This window comes from Microchirus variegatus (assembly GCF_963457635.1).
Source record: "Microchirus variegatus genome assembly, chromosome: 18".
In the NCBI taxonomy this organism is placed as follows: domain Eukaryota; kingdom Metazoa; phylum Chordata; class Actinopteri; order Pleuronectiformes; family Soleidae; genus Microchirus; species Microchirus variegatus.
Window position 1 is genome coordinate 20,783,840 of NC_139819.1, and position 18,965 is coordinate 20,802,804.

General features: G+C 41.2%; 1 protein-coding gene across 1 annotated transcript; it reads right to left on the minus strand.

The window, feature by feature from the left end:
* Positions 1-26: 26 nt before the first annotated feature.
* On the minus strand, positions 27-18,243 carry scarf2 (scavenger receptor class F, member 2). Its single transcript, XM_083904438.1, has 11 exons — positions 18,004-18,243; positions 15,788-15,846; positions 15,599-15,700; positions 14,339-14,858; positions 13,720-13,938; positions 13,270-13,398; positions 12,973-13,076; positions 10,934-11,048; positions 10,601-10,725; positions 3,869-4,021; positions 27-2,437 (listed from the first exon to the last, which is right to left on the minus strand). Exons 1-11 carry the CDS (start codon positions 18,111-18,113, stop codon positions 1,197-1,199), a joined length of 2,877 nt encoding a protein of 958 aa, XP_083760564.1. The 5' UTR covers positions 18,114-18,243; the 3' UTR covers positions 27-1,196.
* Between the last annotated feature and the right edge of the window lie 722 nt (positions 18,244-18,965).

An 18,965-nucleotide genomic window follows, 5' to 3' on the forward strand; every position in this document is an offset into this window, starting at 1 on the left:
TAGAACAATACTAAAACAGCCACTACTTTGCGTTTTACTGGATTATACTGACCTGTATATGCAGCACAGGGGAACTGAGTTGGCTGTAATTCAGAGAAATTATGTAACTTCAAAGTGATTTATTAGAATGGCATTAAGTGAGGGCAGAGATAGCGTGGGTATCATTTTTGGTCTTAGTGGTTTAGCTGACTGAGTAAAAACATACAGTAAGAGCACTTTCTGGAGATTTGGTGTTAGCAAAAGTATGGAAGTGGTTTCAAATATCAATTTTCTGCAGAAACATGAAAACGCTTGTTTGGCCTTCAACATGTGTGATGGAACTAAACAACAGAGACCTAAGAACCTTAAATCTAAAATGCTATTTTAGTTTACGGAAGAGCCTTGAACATACCAATGGAGCTGAAAAATCAAAGAGCTTAACTTGTGCAGTTTGGAGTTTAACATTTCCGTTGATCGAAGAACATTTCTAAGAACGTGAAGTAGAATTTTCAAAAGCTGTTGTGGTAGCAACAGGGAGAAGGGGATAGAATGCGTTTTATTTATTAACCCTAACCCAGACAAAGTTCTCCAACAAATCACAATGACTGTTTGAATGTGTTGTGCTCAACTGACAATATTTAAGAAATCCTTCCTCTGCAAAAAATGACCTTGACATCAAAGAATTGACATTGCTGCATGTTGGTCCAATGAAATTAGAAAAAGTGAAAACACAAAAGTAGCTTGTAATCCTTAGAGGATTCAAATTTTCCTGTTACTTTTAGTACCTTTAGTACCTGTGGAGAGCATTCATAAAAACTCTGACTCCTGCGCAGCAAATCGTATTTATGCAACCTCAAAAGGAATTCATATATAAATATAGTGGTGGACATACTGCAGCGGAATGGAGATGAATAATGACGTATAAGTGCCACTGCTTTCACAGTTGTGTCCGGCTTGGCCACAGGATGTGATGTGGAATTGATACATAGTAAAAAAAAAATGAAATGAATTCTTGAAATGTAATATAATTGTGTATAGAGGTCATTACAATACAACTCACCAATATGCCATCAATTTAAAAGCATTTCTCTCTATTGAGTGGTCTTGAAGTCACAGCACACTCGCATAGGAAAAGTTTAAATTCCTTGTCTGAAAAACGACAAATTCCAACAAATCCATTCAAGTTTTTTTGAAATTTGTCACAATCTTCATGCCGTTTACTTCACTATCTGTGGTGGCATGATGGCTGTCTTTTGCTGTGGTGTTTTGATTTCAGGTGTATCCAAAGTACCCTCCTTGCCTTTCTTTCTTGGTGGCTTTTTTATTGGGGTTTTCTTTGGTGTAGTATCCAACGTAGGGTCCCCTGACCTTGAGCCATTCAAGTCCTGCTTCTCCGGGCTCTTGGTTTCAGCAGTCCCCATGTCAGAAGAAACAGGCGTCACCATTTTCTGGAGGCTGTTTGAGGTGGGCAGCAGGGGCTTGGAGGAGCACTGTTGGCTCAATCCACTGGAAGGGTTCCTCTTGGCTTTCTGTGGAGGTGTCGGCTTCTCCCGGGCTCCCTTGGGTGTAGAGAAACCATTGGTCTTCGTCAAGCCTGTCCCCTCATTCCTGTTGATGCTTTGGGTTTTTTCCTTGAGCTGGGCGGCCAGTAGTGTGGCAGCCTCAGAGTTCATATGGGGGTGGATTACCTTGGGGCTCTTGGGTGGCTCCTTGGAGGTCTCCTTAGGATTGTCATTTGAACTTTTCTTCTCGGACGAGGAACTGTGGAAGTTACTAATCTTCTTCAGGGCATTCTGAACTACACCATTAATGTGTTCCATGTGACTGGGACTGCTGTGTTCGTCCCCTGACTTCTTACTTCTCAGAGATTTGTGTTTACCGGGGGAGTCATTGGCATCTGCTGCCTTTCCTTCCTGTTTCTTCTGTTGCTCACGGTTTCTTTCCTTCATTTTCTGCCGCTCCTCACTCTTGGCTGAGCCATCGCTTGAGCTCCTGTTTTTCTCCTTAGGCACTGCAAGTGCCTTCATGCCCCCCTGCCCCTGCTGTTCTGGCTGTGGAGACCCTGGAGTATTTCCATGTATCCATGATATCTTGGGCTTGGTTGATGGGTCTGGTGGACGTGGTTTTGGCTTACCAGGTGAAGGTGGTGGTTTTCCATTGCGCTTGGCCTCTGGTGTAGGAGTTCCATCCCAATTCTTTCCACTTCCATCATCCTCTTTGGACTGCTTGGAGAGGCGAGCTATGCGGGCATAGAGCGCTGCAGTTGTGGACTCAGAACCACTGGTGGACCCTTCACTGTCAGATGACTTGATCGGGGGCTGCTCATTGCCTTCTGGCTTTGTGATACTGGTGTCTTTCAGAGAGGTATACTCTCCTGCATCATGCTCATTGGTGGTGGCTTCTGGCTTCTCCATTGCTGGGCTGGGGCTGCACTTCTCTTTGCTGTCATTCACAGATTCTGTTGGTTAGAGGTAGATCATTTGGTATGAGTCAAAGATTATACATGCAATATTCAAACTTAAAGTCAATTGAATTTACCTTTATAAGTAAATAAAACAATATCTCAGACATGATAACAAATACATATGCAAATTATATAATAAATTACCACACTGTGACAATTAATATTCAACTTATTTAGGACATTTTAAGCTGTTTTATGTCGTTTACTTTCGACTGTTTTTGACTGAACAGACATAAAATGGAGAGGGAGTAGCCATCATTCCTAAGCTAACGGCTAATGAGCATTAGTAAATATATGTGTATCACAGTGCTGTTGTGCTTTATCTTGCATTCCTCTACAATAGTCTCATTCACATTTGATTTTTGTGATTACCACAACAGCCCAAATGGATGAATCCAGATTTCAAACATATTTTCTACTCTCAATCGCTCTTTTCTTTCTTCTCTCTAATCATTAAAAGATTCAATTCGAAAACTTGTATTCATTATTTCAACTTCTCATTCATACAAATCCAATACAACATACCCGATTGGTTTCAGCTCAGACAGAAGGTAGCCATCCAAGTGCAATTTCATCGGAAATTGCTTTCTCTATTTGTGTTACCGTTATGGTGCATGGTCCATGGTCACGTATTTTCTAACTGAAGTATGTTGGATGCTATACAGATTGTTTTTATTTCCGCATTGTAAAATTATTTAGTGTTGAATACAAGTCATACACTTTCAACACATGTGTTGTTATAGTAAATACAATAGTAGGAGATAAACCTACAGTGGCTTCTAAAGCTGAAACCTATGACAATTTTGTCATATATTTGGTCCACATAGGTGGCAGTAATTTTTCTCTGCTAGGAGACATTATTTTGTTCCCACCAGAAAATAATACATGTGCTATTCAAAATATAATATCTGTATCACTTAATTTAATTTATATACAGATTCCTAAGAAATGGAGGTTCCAAGACAAAAGGATCCTATCTGTGTTAATCCAAAACATTTTCATAATGTTAGAGTAATTATTTTGTGCCAAAGGCATTTTGCTGAAAGTTAATTGTTAAAAGTCCTTGAACCACTCATGGAGCTGGGAAAACTTCATCACACTGCTAAATCAATCAAACACATACTAAAAAAATCTCCACAAACAAAACCTCACTTGCAGTCTTTCAGAATAGAAACTGTTCAAATGGGCGTTTCCCAGCCAACTTCAAGGAGTTAGTCAGTGTTTGGATTTGTTTCATATGCTGACTTGACTATTCCATTTCCTGTTTATACTCTGTGTTCTCCAAGCAAAACATGGTTCTAGATGGAATATGATAAAAGGTCCGCTATCTCTGATTACAATTCCAGGGATGATGTCATTGTACGCAGCATTTTGTGGATCTTGAGTGTCAATTAAATTGTTTATGTATTGTTAAGAGTGACTCACCTTCGTGGGGTAGACAGTAAACTGGCCCCTCATCTCCACTGTCAAAGGAAGAGAAGGACTCCTGGGATGACCAGGAGGTCGGGGAGGGCTGCTCGGCCACTGAAGGGGGTTCGATGAAGCTGCAGTTAAAGGTGTCTGGATCATGGTGGGCTACTGCAAACAGAAAACAAATGCAGAAGCTAAAAGGTCAGCTAGGGGCTATTGAACAATGTTACAAGAACAACATTCATTCTCACAACTGCTGCAGAAATACTGGTTTAAGTGACTCTGCAGAAAATGAAGGTTTTATTGGTTTGGCGTGTGGGTTAACAAACAAAGAAATGTTATGGGTTTTTGAAATCAAAAGCTTTTCAGAATAAGCTTTTTAGTTTCATCCTGTCAGGCGAAATGATAGAAAAGAAACAGACATTCTCACTTAACACACGATCAACAGCATTGTTTTGATGGACCAAGTGCTCATTGTGTCTTAAACTACCAGTAAACCAAGAGATACAGTATGTAAATGAGTCCTTTAAAAATTGCAGGATGTCATGGGGTGGTTAATTCACAAAATAATTTATTCATGTCCAAAAGAAATAGCCTTCACAATATATGAGATTGTAATAGATGCAATGTTTTTGCATTAAATGACATACAAATATCCTCCAAGCTCAGGTCCTCTTCCAGAGGTTCCACACTGGGGTGGCTGGGGGTAGGGGCTACCCCTGGAATATGATCGGCCACCCCCCCACCAGAGCTGCCAATCAAGTTTATCCGATCAACATTTAAAAAATATACGGGATGCACTACTCTTTGCACTTCAACTCTCCGGACAGAATCCAGATCACCACAAAGTCGTTAGCACAGTGCGCTATCTTAGCATAATGAATTGAAGTCTATGGGAAACATTAGCCTGCACCAGCAAAGGTGGGAAAAAACAAACGTCACAGCAACCCAAGATAAACGACTATAAAGACACACTGTGTGCACATACTGTGTGTGTGTGTGTGTGCGTCTCTTGCCTTTCAAACAAAAGTTACAAGCTGCTTCATCAAATACAAGTGTGGAGGCTTTTCCAAATACACTCTTTGTGATGATCTGGTTGAGGGGGCCTAAATCAGGCCTAAATGCAGAACAGCAAGGATAACAGAGCATCTCCATGGTATATTCCACATTTGATGTTCACTTGTGTGTTGGGCCTTGAGTTGGCCTCCAGAGGGGGTCATCATGAGGCATTAAGTCATATACTTTCTGGTCAGCCCATGTAGTGCCCAGGTTGGTTTTCCTGGGCTTACAGTCCTTTGTGACTGCCCTGTCATCTAGTAATTGGTGCTTGGCTCCCCGGTGATACTGCCAATTACTTTTTGGGCTCTGTTCTTGTATTGAACCATGTGCCTAGTCACCTTAGTTGCAACAATGCCTGACATGATCTTTCATATTGTGCTGTGGCAGGATATTGGTCCTTCATGATGAGGACTGTCCAGCCATGTCTGGATGTGGCCGACAGCTCTTTCTTTGCCACAGTGTTCTGTGCCCAACTTCTCTTCGTGTTGCCTTGATATTAGCTTCCTCTTCCTCTCATGGAGAGTATTGCTCCTTAAAGGTGAAGTAAGTAGTTTATAGTGCCATCTAGAGGAGAGGCTGAAATTTACAACAAAGAACTGCTGCTCTGCTCACCCCCTCCCTTCCCTGAGCACTACGGTATCCGCAGCTGGTCAAATGTCGTCCTCGTCGTCTTTCTCCGTGTCAGCAGATGAGGTTTGTGAGGCGAGGGTTTGTCCTTACAGGCTCCGGTAGAAACATGGCGTCTCGCTGCTAACAGTGGCTATGCAACCGCGGCCCGCGACCATGTTATTTTACATGACTTTTTGAAACACTACGAAAATGAAACAAAAACTATTATACAGCGACTAGACAATGCAGGAGCACATAATATGTATAAAGAAGTGGATTTTGGGTTATATAAACCCATAAATACTACACATTGTCCCTTTAAGGCTTATGTTGTTCATCTTGTAGCCAAACATCAAGAGGATCACTGATGCTGCTGCATATATCAGCTTGTTGGTCTCAGTGATGTTGTCAGTAGGGAAAGTTAGCAGTGCTAGGTTCAAGTCCTCTAGTAAAAATTCTAATGATACTTTGTGTGGGGATGATAAAATCTCCCCCTGACCTGTAAGCCTGGCTCCACATTGCCAAAGTAGTTTTGTGCAACTGATGTACCATTGATTGGCACACATTGGAACACAGAGCTGGCAGTTGTTTCTTGTTTATATAGACAGTATATATACATATATATACTTCATTGAGGGAGATGAGAAGATTTATAACAACTCAGCTCTGCATTAAAGACACATCGAACAACTCGTGTGTCTCTATAGCGGTTCCACTTGGTATTATTGTTTCATGACTAACATAAACACAAAGACAGCAGCAAGGTCAGAAGTCATCAGGTCACAATAATCAACAATATACTGTATCAACACACTATCACTGTTACAATGTTCTTATAGTTTTATAAAAAGTTGTGTATTTCAGCTTTAAAAATTAGGCTAATAAAATGTCAGCTTTGTAGACTGAGCTAATGATATGGTTATCTTATTGTTATTTTGTTCAACTCTAGGATGCAGATGTTTAGGGAACTGGGCCACAAATGATTTTCTTTCACTGTCTTCTTTTGCAGTTAAATGTAGTTTCATGTCATGTTTCTCCCTCACTGTCTCCATCTTCCTCCCCCCACCTTCAGACACAGCAGGATTGTGCTGACCCGTCAGTCTTGCAACAGCTGTGGTGTCTGACGGACACACATGGTTTCATCTTTCCATCTGGCATGAACAGTTCTCGCCCAAACTCTCAAAGCCGTTAACTTGCGTTGACCGACCACATCAGATAATTCTATATGGCTGATGACACATGGCTCCATCCGTTAGTTTAGACCTCAGATAAACTCTCCATCTGTGGCAGTGACTGACTAGGAACAACATCTTGCTCCACGGGTGTTGTTGACTGTTACTGAGATACGTGAGGATGTCTGAGGCACAGTTTTTGCAGATTTTGGTGATTTTATATGGAATTATTGATATGTATTTGTATTTCATCAATAATATCATTCTACATAAGGCATCTTTCCAGAGCTGTTTGATATCCATGCGCCTTTGAAGTGCTCTAGAACAAGAACATTAAAACAATACTGTGTATCATTAGCAGATGACCTATTTCCTCTCTGTTAACGCTCATCATTAAGCGCAAACTGAACAAGACCGATTTTTTTTCCTGTCTCGATTCCCTTGCCCAGCTTTCTGCCTACCACCATATGAGAGTGAAGAGATTTTGTCTCTGGAGATTTTTTGTCTCTCTGAAGTGTTGGTGTGTTTGGATAATGTCAAACCAGTTAACATGTGTCTGAAACACATACACACACATATCATAACAAGTCTGTTGGATTTGTATATGGAGGGTTGCAACATTTAAGGGCACCGTCATTTATGTGTTACAGTGTGTTCCAAAGCAAGTAAACTAGGTACCTACTTGTGTGGCTGATGCTGCATGGCTGCTCTGAGCAATGCAGGAATGTAGAGCATCTGACCTTTGTTAAGTTAAGTTAGTCGACAAGCTAACACATGGGCATTTTTCAGCATTATGTCCATGCAGTGATGAACAACTGCTACCCTTGAAAGCATCTCCCTACGGACTGCAGGTCTAGCACATATTGCACTGACTGGATGCCACTGTGATCCATTCCTACTTTGGAGGCCACAGCACAACAGGGCATTATTGACACGTCCCAGCTGCAGAACTCTACCGTCACAGTTGCTCGGTGGGGGTTGGGGTAGCAAATGCATTTACAGACCTGCGGCAGTGGAAGTCGAGAGGTTTAAGAGCTCAGTTGCAACGCGAAGGCTGCTAGTTCAAATGTCTGGTCCAGCAGTGGAAGTCATGGGCATATTAGATGCCAATAGTAAAAGGCCTGAAATAGCCCATGACAATGTTATTAGTTTGTCTGTTTAAACACAACTTAAACAAAAGCATTACATATATATTGTTATACTTTGGTAATACTTTTGTAATAGTAACTGTAACTGTGGTAGTTCAATTACAATACATTTCTCTACTGGTATCCTGGTGCCCTGCATATTTTTGATGTTTTCCTGGCCCAACACACCAGATTCAAATTGTCAGCTAAACAACAAGCACTGCAAACACATGATAACGATCCATTCATTTGAATGAAGGTGTGTTGCAGCAGGGACACATGTAAAGTGTCAGTGGGACATAAATGAAAATTAATTTCAACATTATAACATAGAAATTGCCAAATCTAATTATCATTACCAAGCTATTACCTGGATGCTAGTACAGTAACAGCAGGCAATAATTAAGTTAAGTGTACTAAACATGATCATATGATTGTTATTGTTTTATTGCTGAACTCTACACATTGAAAGCATGTTTTTTTCCTAAATATTTTTGTACTTTCAGTTTTACATATATGATCTACATACATAATACACTTTGGATTCTTTCTTTATGATTTAATAATTGCTTTCCAAATGCCACTGTGGAAAAGGCCCACACAAGCCCACATCTGACAGGGAAGATAGCCAATACTGCAGGGTGGCACCTGGGGTTTGTGAAACAGTATTGCGCAACAAATGGGCGATGGGATCCCCCCACCCCCCAATTATTAATGGATATTTCGCACACTGGTTTTGTATTTTTCAGTGTGTCATAGCAAATGTGTTTGTAGAGCAAGCCAACTTTCCCACATGGATAAATAAAGAGGAAAACAAGCAGGTTGTGTGTTCTTACCGCCTGACCCAGGGGCAAGCATTTGGATTCTGTGGATGCAAGGAATGCAGAACAGACATGACTTTGTAGGACATGTAGTAAATATGTTTAGCATGGAACGCCAGACTACACACAGTCATAGTTCTGCTCAAAGGTAAGTTGGTGACTTTGTTTTCATTTGGCGGCTAACTATGCTGACAAAAGAGCAAATATTGTCAGGATCCTCCCACGCCTCCCTCCATTTATTTTTTTTTTCATTTGTTCTTGCCACATCTGTTGCCACTGACCCTGGTGTGGATAAATCACCATTGGCTGGGGTAAATTTGACCATTTCCTGTTTCCAGCCTCATCGGGCCCCCTCTGGAATGTGTATCTGTGCGCAGGAGTGAGTATCCCTGGTCAGATTTAGACTTTCTTAAAACTGGCAGACCTACTGTGGATAAATCAACAGAAAAACAAAGTAACAAAAATATATCTAAGGCAACATAGGAAGTAGAAGAAGCTGTAAGTAATTTGTTGTAAAAACCTAGATTTGAGCTCTATTGTGTCTAAGTATCTTCTTCCTTATCTGACAATTTTGACTTCATATTATAATTGACTTAAATTTGACATTGTGCCTGTGGCTGACACATTTATTCACATGGTCAGGCTCTTACCCCATACTGTCATCATAACAAAGGCAACTCTGTCCTTGTGTATTTTGCAGTGAGGCATAGCGGAGACAGACTCGAGCTTAAATATTCAATTGGACGACTGAGGGGGCATGTGCTGCTCATGCAAGGAAAAGAAACCATGCTTCCTTTCACTGCATTCTGACTTCAATAAATGTCAATTTAATGTTGCTTGTTTTGCCTTAAGATATTCAGTTACAATGATAGTCATGTCTGGGGAGTAGAAAGCAGAAAATATGCAGCATTTGACCATTCTTTTATAAACTGATTTTGCCCTTTTAATCAAATTCCTTGTCTGGCTTGGAATGTATTATCTATTTCTTCGTGTTATGGTTAAGCACTGTTCATTGTTACGGAGGATGCACTATACATTTAGTTTGTTATTATATTAAAATATCATAAGTTTATTTTGCACTATTGTCCTCTCAGCTCTTAAATGCTTGTACAATAAGAATAATAATTGCTCAAAATATTGTACATTTAGCCTTTATTTAGACTGCATGCAGTATTCAAATAAGAATATTTATTCATATTGTACAGAGATTAAAGAGATAGAATAAAAATAAAATAATTGATTTGTGATTGTATAATCACGTGTAGTGGGGTTAAAAATATCAACATGTATTTTCTTTCTTTCTTTCTGTCTACTATGTAAAAAAAATGGATAAGACTGAGGTCACAGACATATCTGTCACATACCACAAGTCGTCCAAATGGGGCAGGAGGGCTACAGTGTCCACCCAAACAGTGCTGCCTTTGATAGCACATCACTCAGCACCACCCGAGGCCCCTTGACAACTACTGGGCTTCCTTTAATAACACAGCCTCCTCCTTAGCCCCAGAAAAGATGATGGAAATGAGCAAAGAAAAAGAGAAGAAAAAAAAGCCCCAGTTTGGGGTTGTAATAACATGAACACATGGCATTTGAGGGTGCCAAGAATAATAAGGGGCTCTAAAACCAGTGCATTCCTTTCAAATGAAAGCCCACACTCGCCTGGCAGTCACCATACACTTTTCAACATTTTTCATCATCTAAGAAGCAGACAAAATTAGCACTCGCGTGAAATGCTCAGTCTGATTGCCATTCATCTGTGTCATACACTTAATTCACTGTTATCATAGTCGACGACATCCCCAGTGTGATGTCATCATCTGTTGTTAATGTGTCAGCTTTTAAAAAGTCAGGGATATGGACTCCAGCAGCCCATGTTGCACGCACCCAAGAAAAGATCACATACGAAGGCAGCATGCAGCAGCACTGCGGTGGGGCATGAGAAAGAGTTTAGGGGCTTACCGACTACTTTGGGCAGTTTCTGTCGCCTTAGTGGAATACGGGGAAGTTTAGTGCTGATTCGGCTGAATCGTCCACACAGGATCCGCTTGGCTTTTTTGCTGTTGGTAGAGTTGTCTTGGTTAGGACTGTAGAAAGGATGATGCTATGGAAATCCAAATGATTCACAAAGAGGGATATTAAACCTGGCCCTGTGCCTCTTTTGAGGGCTCGCTGGCTATGTCCCATTGCCACTAAGTGTCAATATTTAACAGTACTTTAGGAAAATATTTTCTAAAGATATGTCTTAAATTACATATTCAAAAAGAATGACGACCCCTGTTATCTGTCACTTACTTGTGGTCATCTTTATGTCGACACAGGCAGCAGCAGCACACCATGGAGAGCAGGACAATCAGTAAAAAGGAGACCAGCGTTCCAGCCGCAATCACACCCATCCGCTGGTTGGGCTCTGAAAGATGAGATGTTGAGAATTCTGGGTGTGCCACATTGGCACAGGGAAACTCCTAGTGCCAGTTTTAACACCCCCCCCCCCCTTATCATCACTACATATAAAGTAAATTATAATAGGGTAAGGGTAACCCTAACCTCAACTCTGAAAATACATTGGGATGACGAGCATAAGGTTTAGCTCACTGTATGTTTTTGTTAACGTGAAAGTTGCCGCATATTATAACAATAAAGCATTATACCGGATTTACAGAAGCTGCTATGACACGAGGCATCTCAGGGCTGAAATTCACTCCAGATAATTCACTATTAATCTTATCTCTCACAAGACAAAAGACCGCTTACCCTTTCATTACTGATTTCTTGCAAGCAACTTCCTCCCCTCAAAGCCCTCATTACAACACACCCTTCACCATAAGGCCATGATTTATTAGCTCCCCGCCCACTTCGAGTGAGGTACACCCCTGATAAAAAAGTGCAGCATTGCTAAATGATTATAAGTGCTTGCAAGATACTGGAGAAGAGAAAACCATGACATAAAACTGGAGATGGTGGATTTTAAAGAAATGCCGTAAATGGTGAGTCTAAAGTCTCAGGTTGTAAATACTAACATTTTGGGATGGAGGCCCCCCTGTCCTTTGTCCATCCCACAAGCCTCATACACGGCAGACCTTTCCATCAAAGATGTGAACACAGTTGCTAACAGCCAACAGAAGGGTCTGCTCCCTGATCTGCCCTCTGATTGGTTTCTCTTTTAACCCTGGTTACTTTACATCAGAGCCCAAATCAAACTAGTTATTTGAGCTGCACTGTGTTCGTGTTACCCTGTTCCCTTAAACCCTCTTAGAAATAAAAGTGCTAAGTAGAACCATATAAGGTTATTCGGCTTGTCCTCATAGGAGAACCATTTTTGGGTGGAACCTTTTTATAAAGGTTCCACCTGGAAGGCGGAACCCTCCAAAGGGAGGGGTTTTCAGAAGCAAATGGTTCCAGGTAGAACCTCAGCCCTTGAAGAAGCCTTTTGGAACCCTGGAAGATCCATTCATGCTATCTTTAAAGTCCTCTGTCATGGGCTGGATTTCCTCAAGGCTGTAAAGAAAGCTTATAAAGGGGGTGGATAAATCTAGTTCTCTCTCAGATCACTTGCTTTATATTGTGTTAGAAGATTATAATGAAATTAGTGCTCAAAATAATGTTTCCCACCCACTTATAGGTTAAGTCGTGGATACTTGCATATCTTTACTTTGTCACATCAGGCTGAGATGGATTGTTGCGTGGTGAGTTTTGTAAATGTGGTAAGCTAAAAGTGACGAGGCCTTGAATGAACCACCTCCTCATTATGTCCTTGCATAAAAAAATCCCTGCTACCTCTGCATCCTCAAAAATCATATTCTTCCTGCCTGGCTGCCTCCAGTCATCTATTTCCAAGCCATCCACTTTTTTCTCTATTCTTTGTCTCCCTTCCAAGGTCTCTTTTCCTCTCCATTTTCTCCATCCATCCCCCTCTTCTTTCTTCTTCCTTCCTTTCCTTCTCTCTCTCTTTCTCTCCCCTCCCCTCTCTCCCTCTAGCTGGACAGGAATAGGGCCAACAAACACAGCCATAAAAAGAACGCCGGTCTGGGTCTGGAAACAGTATCAAGGACCCGCTATGTTAACTTTCCCACTACACACACTGACCTGAATAGATGTGTTTGTGGGTACTCGGTGTACACGGCCAACTATTAGACATTTAATACACAAACTTCACTCGTGCTGTCTGGCTTTTTGGACAAACACATTCAGAGGGTTCGGACTGTTTCTGTAAAACAGATCTGTTTTGTCTTATAGAAAAAAGACTGGTTTCTGTTTCTGTTCACAGAAAAACCCTGAAAAACATCGCGACCACAAAGCATGTGCTGGCTCTTAATATAAAAACATTTTCTTACGAAGATAGCAGGCCCCAGACACAGGATCACAGTCCCTGTCATGGCAAGAGCAAGTTTGATTGCAGTTCACTCCGTACTGGCCAGGTTGACAGGTCATATTGCAGCTTGAATACAGAGAAGAGATAAAAAAACAACATCTGTTTTATGTCTGTTCCAAGCGTCAGATGTGTCAAATGAGAGAGAGAACGAATGGGGGATAAGTAGGGTCACATGATTGTTTCAACGTTTTTTTTACTCTCCGATGGAAGCCTTAAAGAATTTAACAGAAAGATTTCAGAAGATGGTCCTGTGACTTACTAGGTGCCATAAAACCCCGGGTCACAGAGGCACTCTCCGGTGACCACATGACAGATGCCATTATAACAGTGGCTGCAGTTGTTCTCACAGTTCTCTCCATATGTGCCATTGGGGCAGCGCACCTCACACCTATGACACACAGGAGAGTGAATGTCATAATCATAGTCTTTTACAAAAATGTCGTCACACATTTTTCAAAAATTCAAAACAGTACAGTGGTGGTTCAGACAGTGTTGAATAAATACTTTTTAAGAGTCTAAATTGTAGCAGTTAGCAATGTATGTTAATCAGTGCTCTTGCATCTTCCTAAAATAGCAAAGTAGCAAAGTCCCTTATAAACACTCCTGACAACATGCCTTTATCTTCTTGATGATGATATAGCTCTCATGATGATATAGAGTCTCACTGCACATGCTATGCATGCTTCTTTCTGAGTGTGTGTTTTCTTACCTGTCCCCAATCCAGCCAGGGTTACAGTGTGAGCACTTGCCATGAATGGGGTCGCAGTGGTGACCGTCCTTACAGGTGGGACACACCTCCTGGCAGTTGTCGCCAAAGAAGCCCTTGGTGCAGAGCTGATCACAGCGTGTCCCGTTCCAGCCTCTGTCGCAGGTGATGCAGCGTCCCTCTGTGACTTTACAAGGCTGCTGGCCCTTGCAGTGTCCACATCTGTGGTGAGGCGAATTTAAAAAAAAAAACAGGATTTGTCTTGTTTGTTAACACAAACATTCTTCTCGGTCATCTGCGTGTAATAAAAACAATTTAACAGGATGGAGGACATGTGTATTTACATGTTTTATATCGCTGCTCTAATGACAATTAAAAGAGTGAGATAAACAACAATGTTCTAAGTCCATGGAAACTTGAATCACTGTACATACCATCATGGTCAGATATTCTAATAGTTATCAGCTGCAGTTTATATTAAATCTTAAATCTTCATATCAAAACCACAAAATTGCCCCATCATATGGATCAGAGAAGGGTCCTTAATGTTAGGCATCTGTAAAACTGCATGTTTCCTGTGTTTTTGAAATGGTATATTTGCTCTCTGCCAATTTCACCCCACCTGTTCCTGCAGTTCTGTCCATAGAATCCAGCAGGACAAGGTTCCCTGCAGAACTTTCCACGGTAGCCTGGAGTGCACGTACACGAGCCATCGGCTTGGTTGCATTTACCGTGGACACACTGGCAGTATCGCTCACACCGCGGGCCCCACAGCCTCTCGCGGCACTGGCAACGTCCCGTGAACTGGTCACACGGTGAGTTGTTACAACTACACTGGATTGCGCAGTTCCTCCCCGTCCAGCCCGGGTGACACTGGCAACGACCTGTCATCGCATCACAGACGGAGTTGATGCTGCAGTAGCAGTTGTTGTTGCACTGGGAACCCCAGGCGCCAGAGTGGCATGTGCATTTGCCTGTCTCTTGATCACATTTGCCCTTTTGGCACAGGCACACATTCTCACAGTTTGGTCCCCAGCGGTTGTGGTTGCAGGTACACTGGCCGGTCAAGTCATCGCACTGTCCGTTTGGGTAGCAAATACATTTCCCTTTGCAGTCAGGACCCCAGAACTGTGCGGGGCACTCTGTTAAAAGACAGGGTTGTCATCAAGAAACAGAAAAATCTTCTGATTTGTAAAATATTCTTAAACAAGAGAAAGAGGGTCTGTCAAAGGGTGTGTCTGAAAAGTAATGCTGACATTTTAGAAGGTATAAAGTTAAATATGGACTTAAATTATATATGTATACAGTGGTATGCAAAAGTTTGGGCATCATCTTGCTGCAGATGGCGTCACTGTGCATTGTTCAACTATTCAGCCCACTTTACCCAAGGAGATGCTGTATGTAAGAGTAATGCAGAAAAAGCCTTTTCTCTGCACCCGCCACAAACAGAGTCGCTTGAGGTACGCTAAAGCATATTTGGAATAAGGTGCTGTGGACTGATGAAACTAAAATAGAGTTATTTGGGAAAAACAAGGGCCGTTATGCATGACGGAATAAGAACAGATGTTTGGAGATGTTTGCATCTCTCACACTGCAAACCCTGCAGGGCAGGATCAGAACGTAGTATGAAGACCAGTGATAACGTCACAGTAGTTACACTTCTCGCTTTCACTTTGGGCCCTGCTTTCAAACTCCGCAGCCACTGAATGATTTTCAAAACAGCAAAAGTACAGTACAATGGATGTTATGACATCATGCCAGTAAAAGCTCAGAGACAGAATCTGGACTGCCATCTTAGACGGAATGGTAGAAAAACAAATTTGACAAAGGCAAAGGATAATTGTGGATTTAATAGTAAAAAAACAAAACAACAATCTCTTACTGGTGTCACAGCTAGCTCCAAAGTATCCATGGCGACAGCGACATTCATTTGGCCTGACACACACCTCATTTTCCTTGCAGGTGAAGTTGCCTTCACAGAGAGCTTTGGGCGAACAAGAACAGGCCACATTATTCAACTGGCTCGCAACAATAAGCAGTGTGACGTTAGCAATGTGTAATGGTTACATACGTGTCAGGCATTCGTCCCCTAGCTGCCCCCATCCGCTGCAACACAGCAATCCTGATGACCTGCGAGAAAAATGATTATGATATCCAAAATGAGAGGGGAGAAGATAAAACACGGTCAAAACAAACGTATCAAGGCGGCAACATCCACACCCAGCTCATGCACACTTAATCTCACAGTTCTTATTGATGTGGTTTACGTGTGTACAGAATCGTACGAGACACATATGCTTCACACATGGTTGCATCATGTCGTGAACAGGGTTCATTTACAACTAACTGTGAATGGTAGCAACTGTCAAAATCTGCAGTTTATCAGCTCCTCCAGCCTTCTAGGAAAACTGAAGAAGCAGTATTAATATTCAAAGTAGACATTTTGCAGTTAAGTTTGCGGCCTGTCGGGAAAGGATTTATGGGTCTCTTCTTCCTCCCACTCCTATGACCTCTATGGGGGCCTCTGCTTTACATCTGCCTCCCTTGCAGCATCTGGAGAAGGAAGGATGCCTTCTGTCAATGAACAGGGAGCTTTTTTATTCTAAAATGGGCACGTGGACGATGTCACAGGCTTAACCTCTACATGCTTCCACTTATTATGAGGGAGCAAATGAGCCTTTAGACAAATTTTTGCACATAAAATGTCTCGGGACTGAACTCTGCGGCTTCATATTTTGACGAAATGCAGTTGAAAGTATTGAGTTGATCCTTGTTGACCTTTAACATGCAGCAAATCACGTCAGCACTCGCTTCAATGGCTGGTTTTTATACTCATTCAACTAGGTCATTTCTGCATCACAACTCTAAGCATTTTTGGGAACATTCGACTCTAAAAACAATCAGTGTTGAGAGGTTGAGTTGGGACGTATGCTTCCATTCCTGCAAGATTTCAGCAGCTGATTTTGCAAAGTGAAACAGTTTGAAAAAGCTGAGTAGTGATGATAAATTCTGAACTACTTCCTCCTATTCATTCAGTTGAAAAAAATATAAAACACTATACAATACACAAAAATAAAAAGACAATGGGCATAACGGGAAAACAAGCACTGCAGTGAACACTGAATAATGGAAAGAGGGCAAAATGTCAAACTTGTAGAGCAGTGGAAGCAACTGCTAAAAATATTCCAATGAAAAGTCCACAGTGCACAGACATATGATATGAAAGGCAAATCAATGACATGACAGCTTCATCTTTTGTGTCAAAAGTAAGTGGCTTTTCACACAAAGTTACACTTTTGCTCCCAGAATGTTTGAATACACACGGAATATAGCTTTTTTTTTTTTATTGCATTTGTGACTTTTTATTTCCAACCATGTGCAATGGAGGTCACAATATAGTATAACATAATATACTTTGAGAAACTGTGAGGACAGTAACACAAATGTTCCTGAAGCATATTGAAAAATAATCCCTTGGACTATTTTTGCTGCTTCTTTCCAACCATTTCTAGTCAGTCAGCAGTTGTGGCCTTGGATGTTTTCCTTTTAAAACTAGTGACATCCACACGCAGGCCCTGACTTTGTACAGAAATACTATTTGGATAACTTACACTTTGATGGGAGACACTTTAAATGTATGCAAAAAATATAATCTGTTAATGTATAATCATACAATATTTCAAAACAATAGCTACACAAACGGTTGACATAAATATCAAAAACATGATAATAAAGAAGCGAATAGATAGCTGTTCCAGTGGATGTTCATATTATTGTACATATATCCAATGTGCAGAAAATACCGTTTAATAAACTTCCATAAGCTCTCCAAAAAAAAAACTATAGTTTCGCGTAACCAAATGGTGCCACGAAAGCTGTGAAAGTCAACTGGTGCGCCCCCTACCGGAGGATAAAACACTCTAGTTCCAGATGTACACATCTGTATGGCTGCTTTCTTCAATGGACTCCTCCTCCTCCTGCATGCATGCATGCTGTACAAATAAAATGTAGGAAAACTAGGTCAAAGTAAAATATATATATATATACTGTATATATATAAATCAGTGGTTAAATTCGACTGAACCTATTCGTGCATGTATAATCTCGATTATCTCGAGCCAGTGAAAGTACGGAGGAGATCCGACTTATTTGAATGTAAATACAACTCTGAGTCTACTTTTAAAATGTCCTACCTTGACATACAACAGAATAATACCAGAGTGTTACGCGTAAAAAGTGATTTTCATGCGTAATAACTACTGTTTTTTTTCCTGTAGTGATGCTTACCCCGGTGCTTTGCATACATTCTTGCCTTTGGGGTTGAGTTCTTGGCTGAAACTGGAGCAAAAGAAGAGACAAACCACCGCAACGACAGCAAAAGAGTCCTTCACTTCCATTGTACAAGCAGCAGCATCCTTCTAGACGCCGTTTTCTCTCCGCATTTCGTTCCTCCTAAAAAAAGTCCTGACGCTGGGATTTTCCACTGCGTTTCAAAGCACATAATCCAGATGCAGTTTCTTTATAGACGCGACATCCTTTTTGGTTATCGAAAAACTCGAAAAAAAAGGACAAATAAATCCGTTCAGCTGCCGAAGTCACCAAGACAAAACTGGTGCGTTGTTCTCCTTTATTCCAGGAAAGTTTCTAAAAGTCGACATCGTGCAAAGTTGATGGCTCCAGGATTAAACCACTTTGTAATGTCCTGATGGGAACTATGTGATAATACTTACAAGACGACCTAACAATGATGACTATTATATTATTATTAATAATAATATTTATATAATAAAAGAGGCAAATTAGCTGCCTTCTTGCTTTGTCCTCTCGGAGGAGAAGCGCTTAACTCGTAACGTCTGTCCTCTTCTTCGCTCTCAGGAGTGGCAGGAGGGAAATTCCTGATTTGTTACTCTATCTTTGGCTTTGTGCGCCATGTGTGCGCCACCAAATGTACATGCGCCTGTGTGAGCAACAGTAAGGTCCTCGGTTATGATGATGATGATGATGTGGCCTAACTTTCCATCACACACAAACAACATGTAACGGGGTTAATTATTAGAATAAAGAATATTGCTCTTTTATGTTATGATCCTTCCAATTTCCATCACACACAACTGCACATTTTTACGTTTCTGAGAATTATTCTCGGAAATCTTGGATATTAAGTGAAAATATGCGCTTTTTTATTTCTATTTAAAACACTATAGTAATCGAGCTTTAGGTTAACGGACACAAAGGGGGTATTGTGAGTG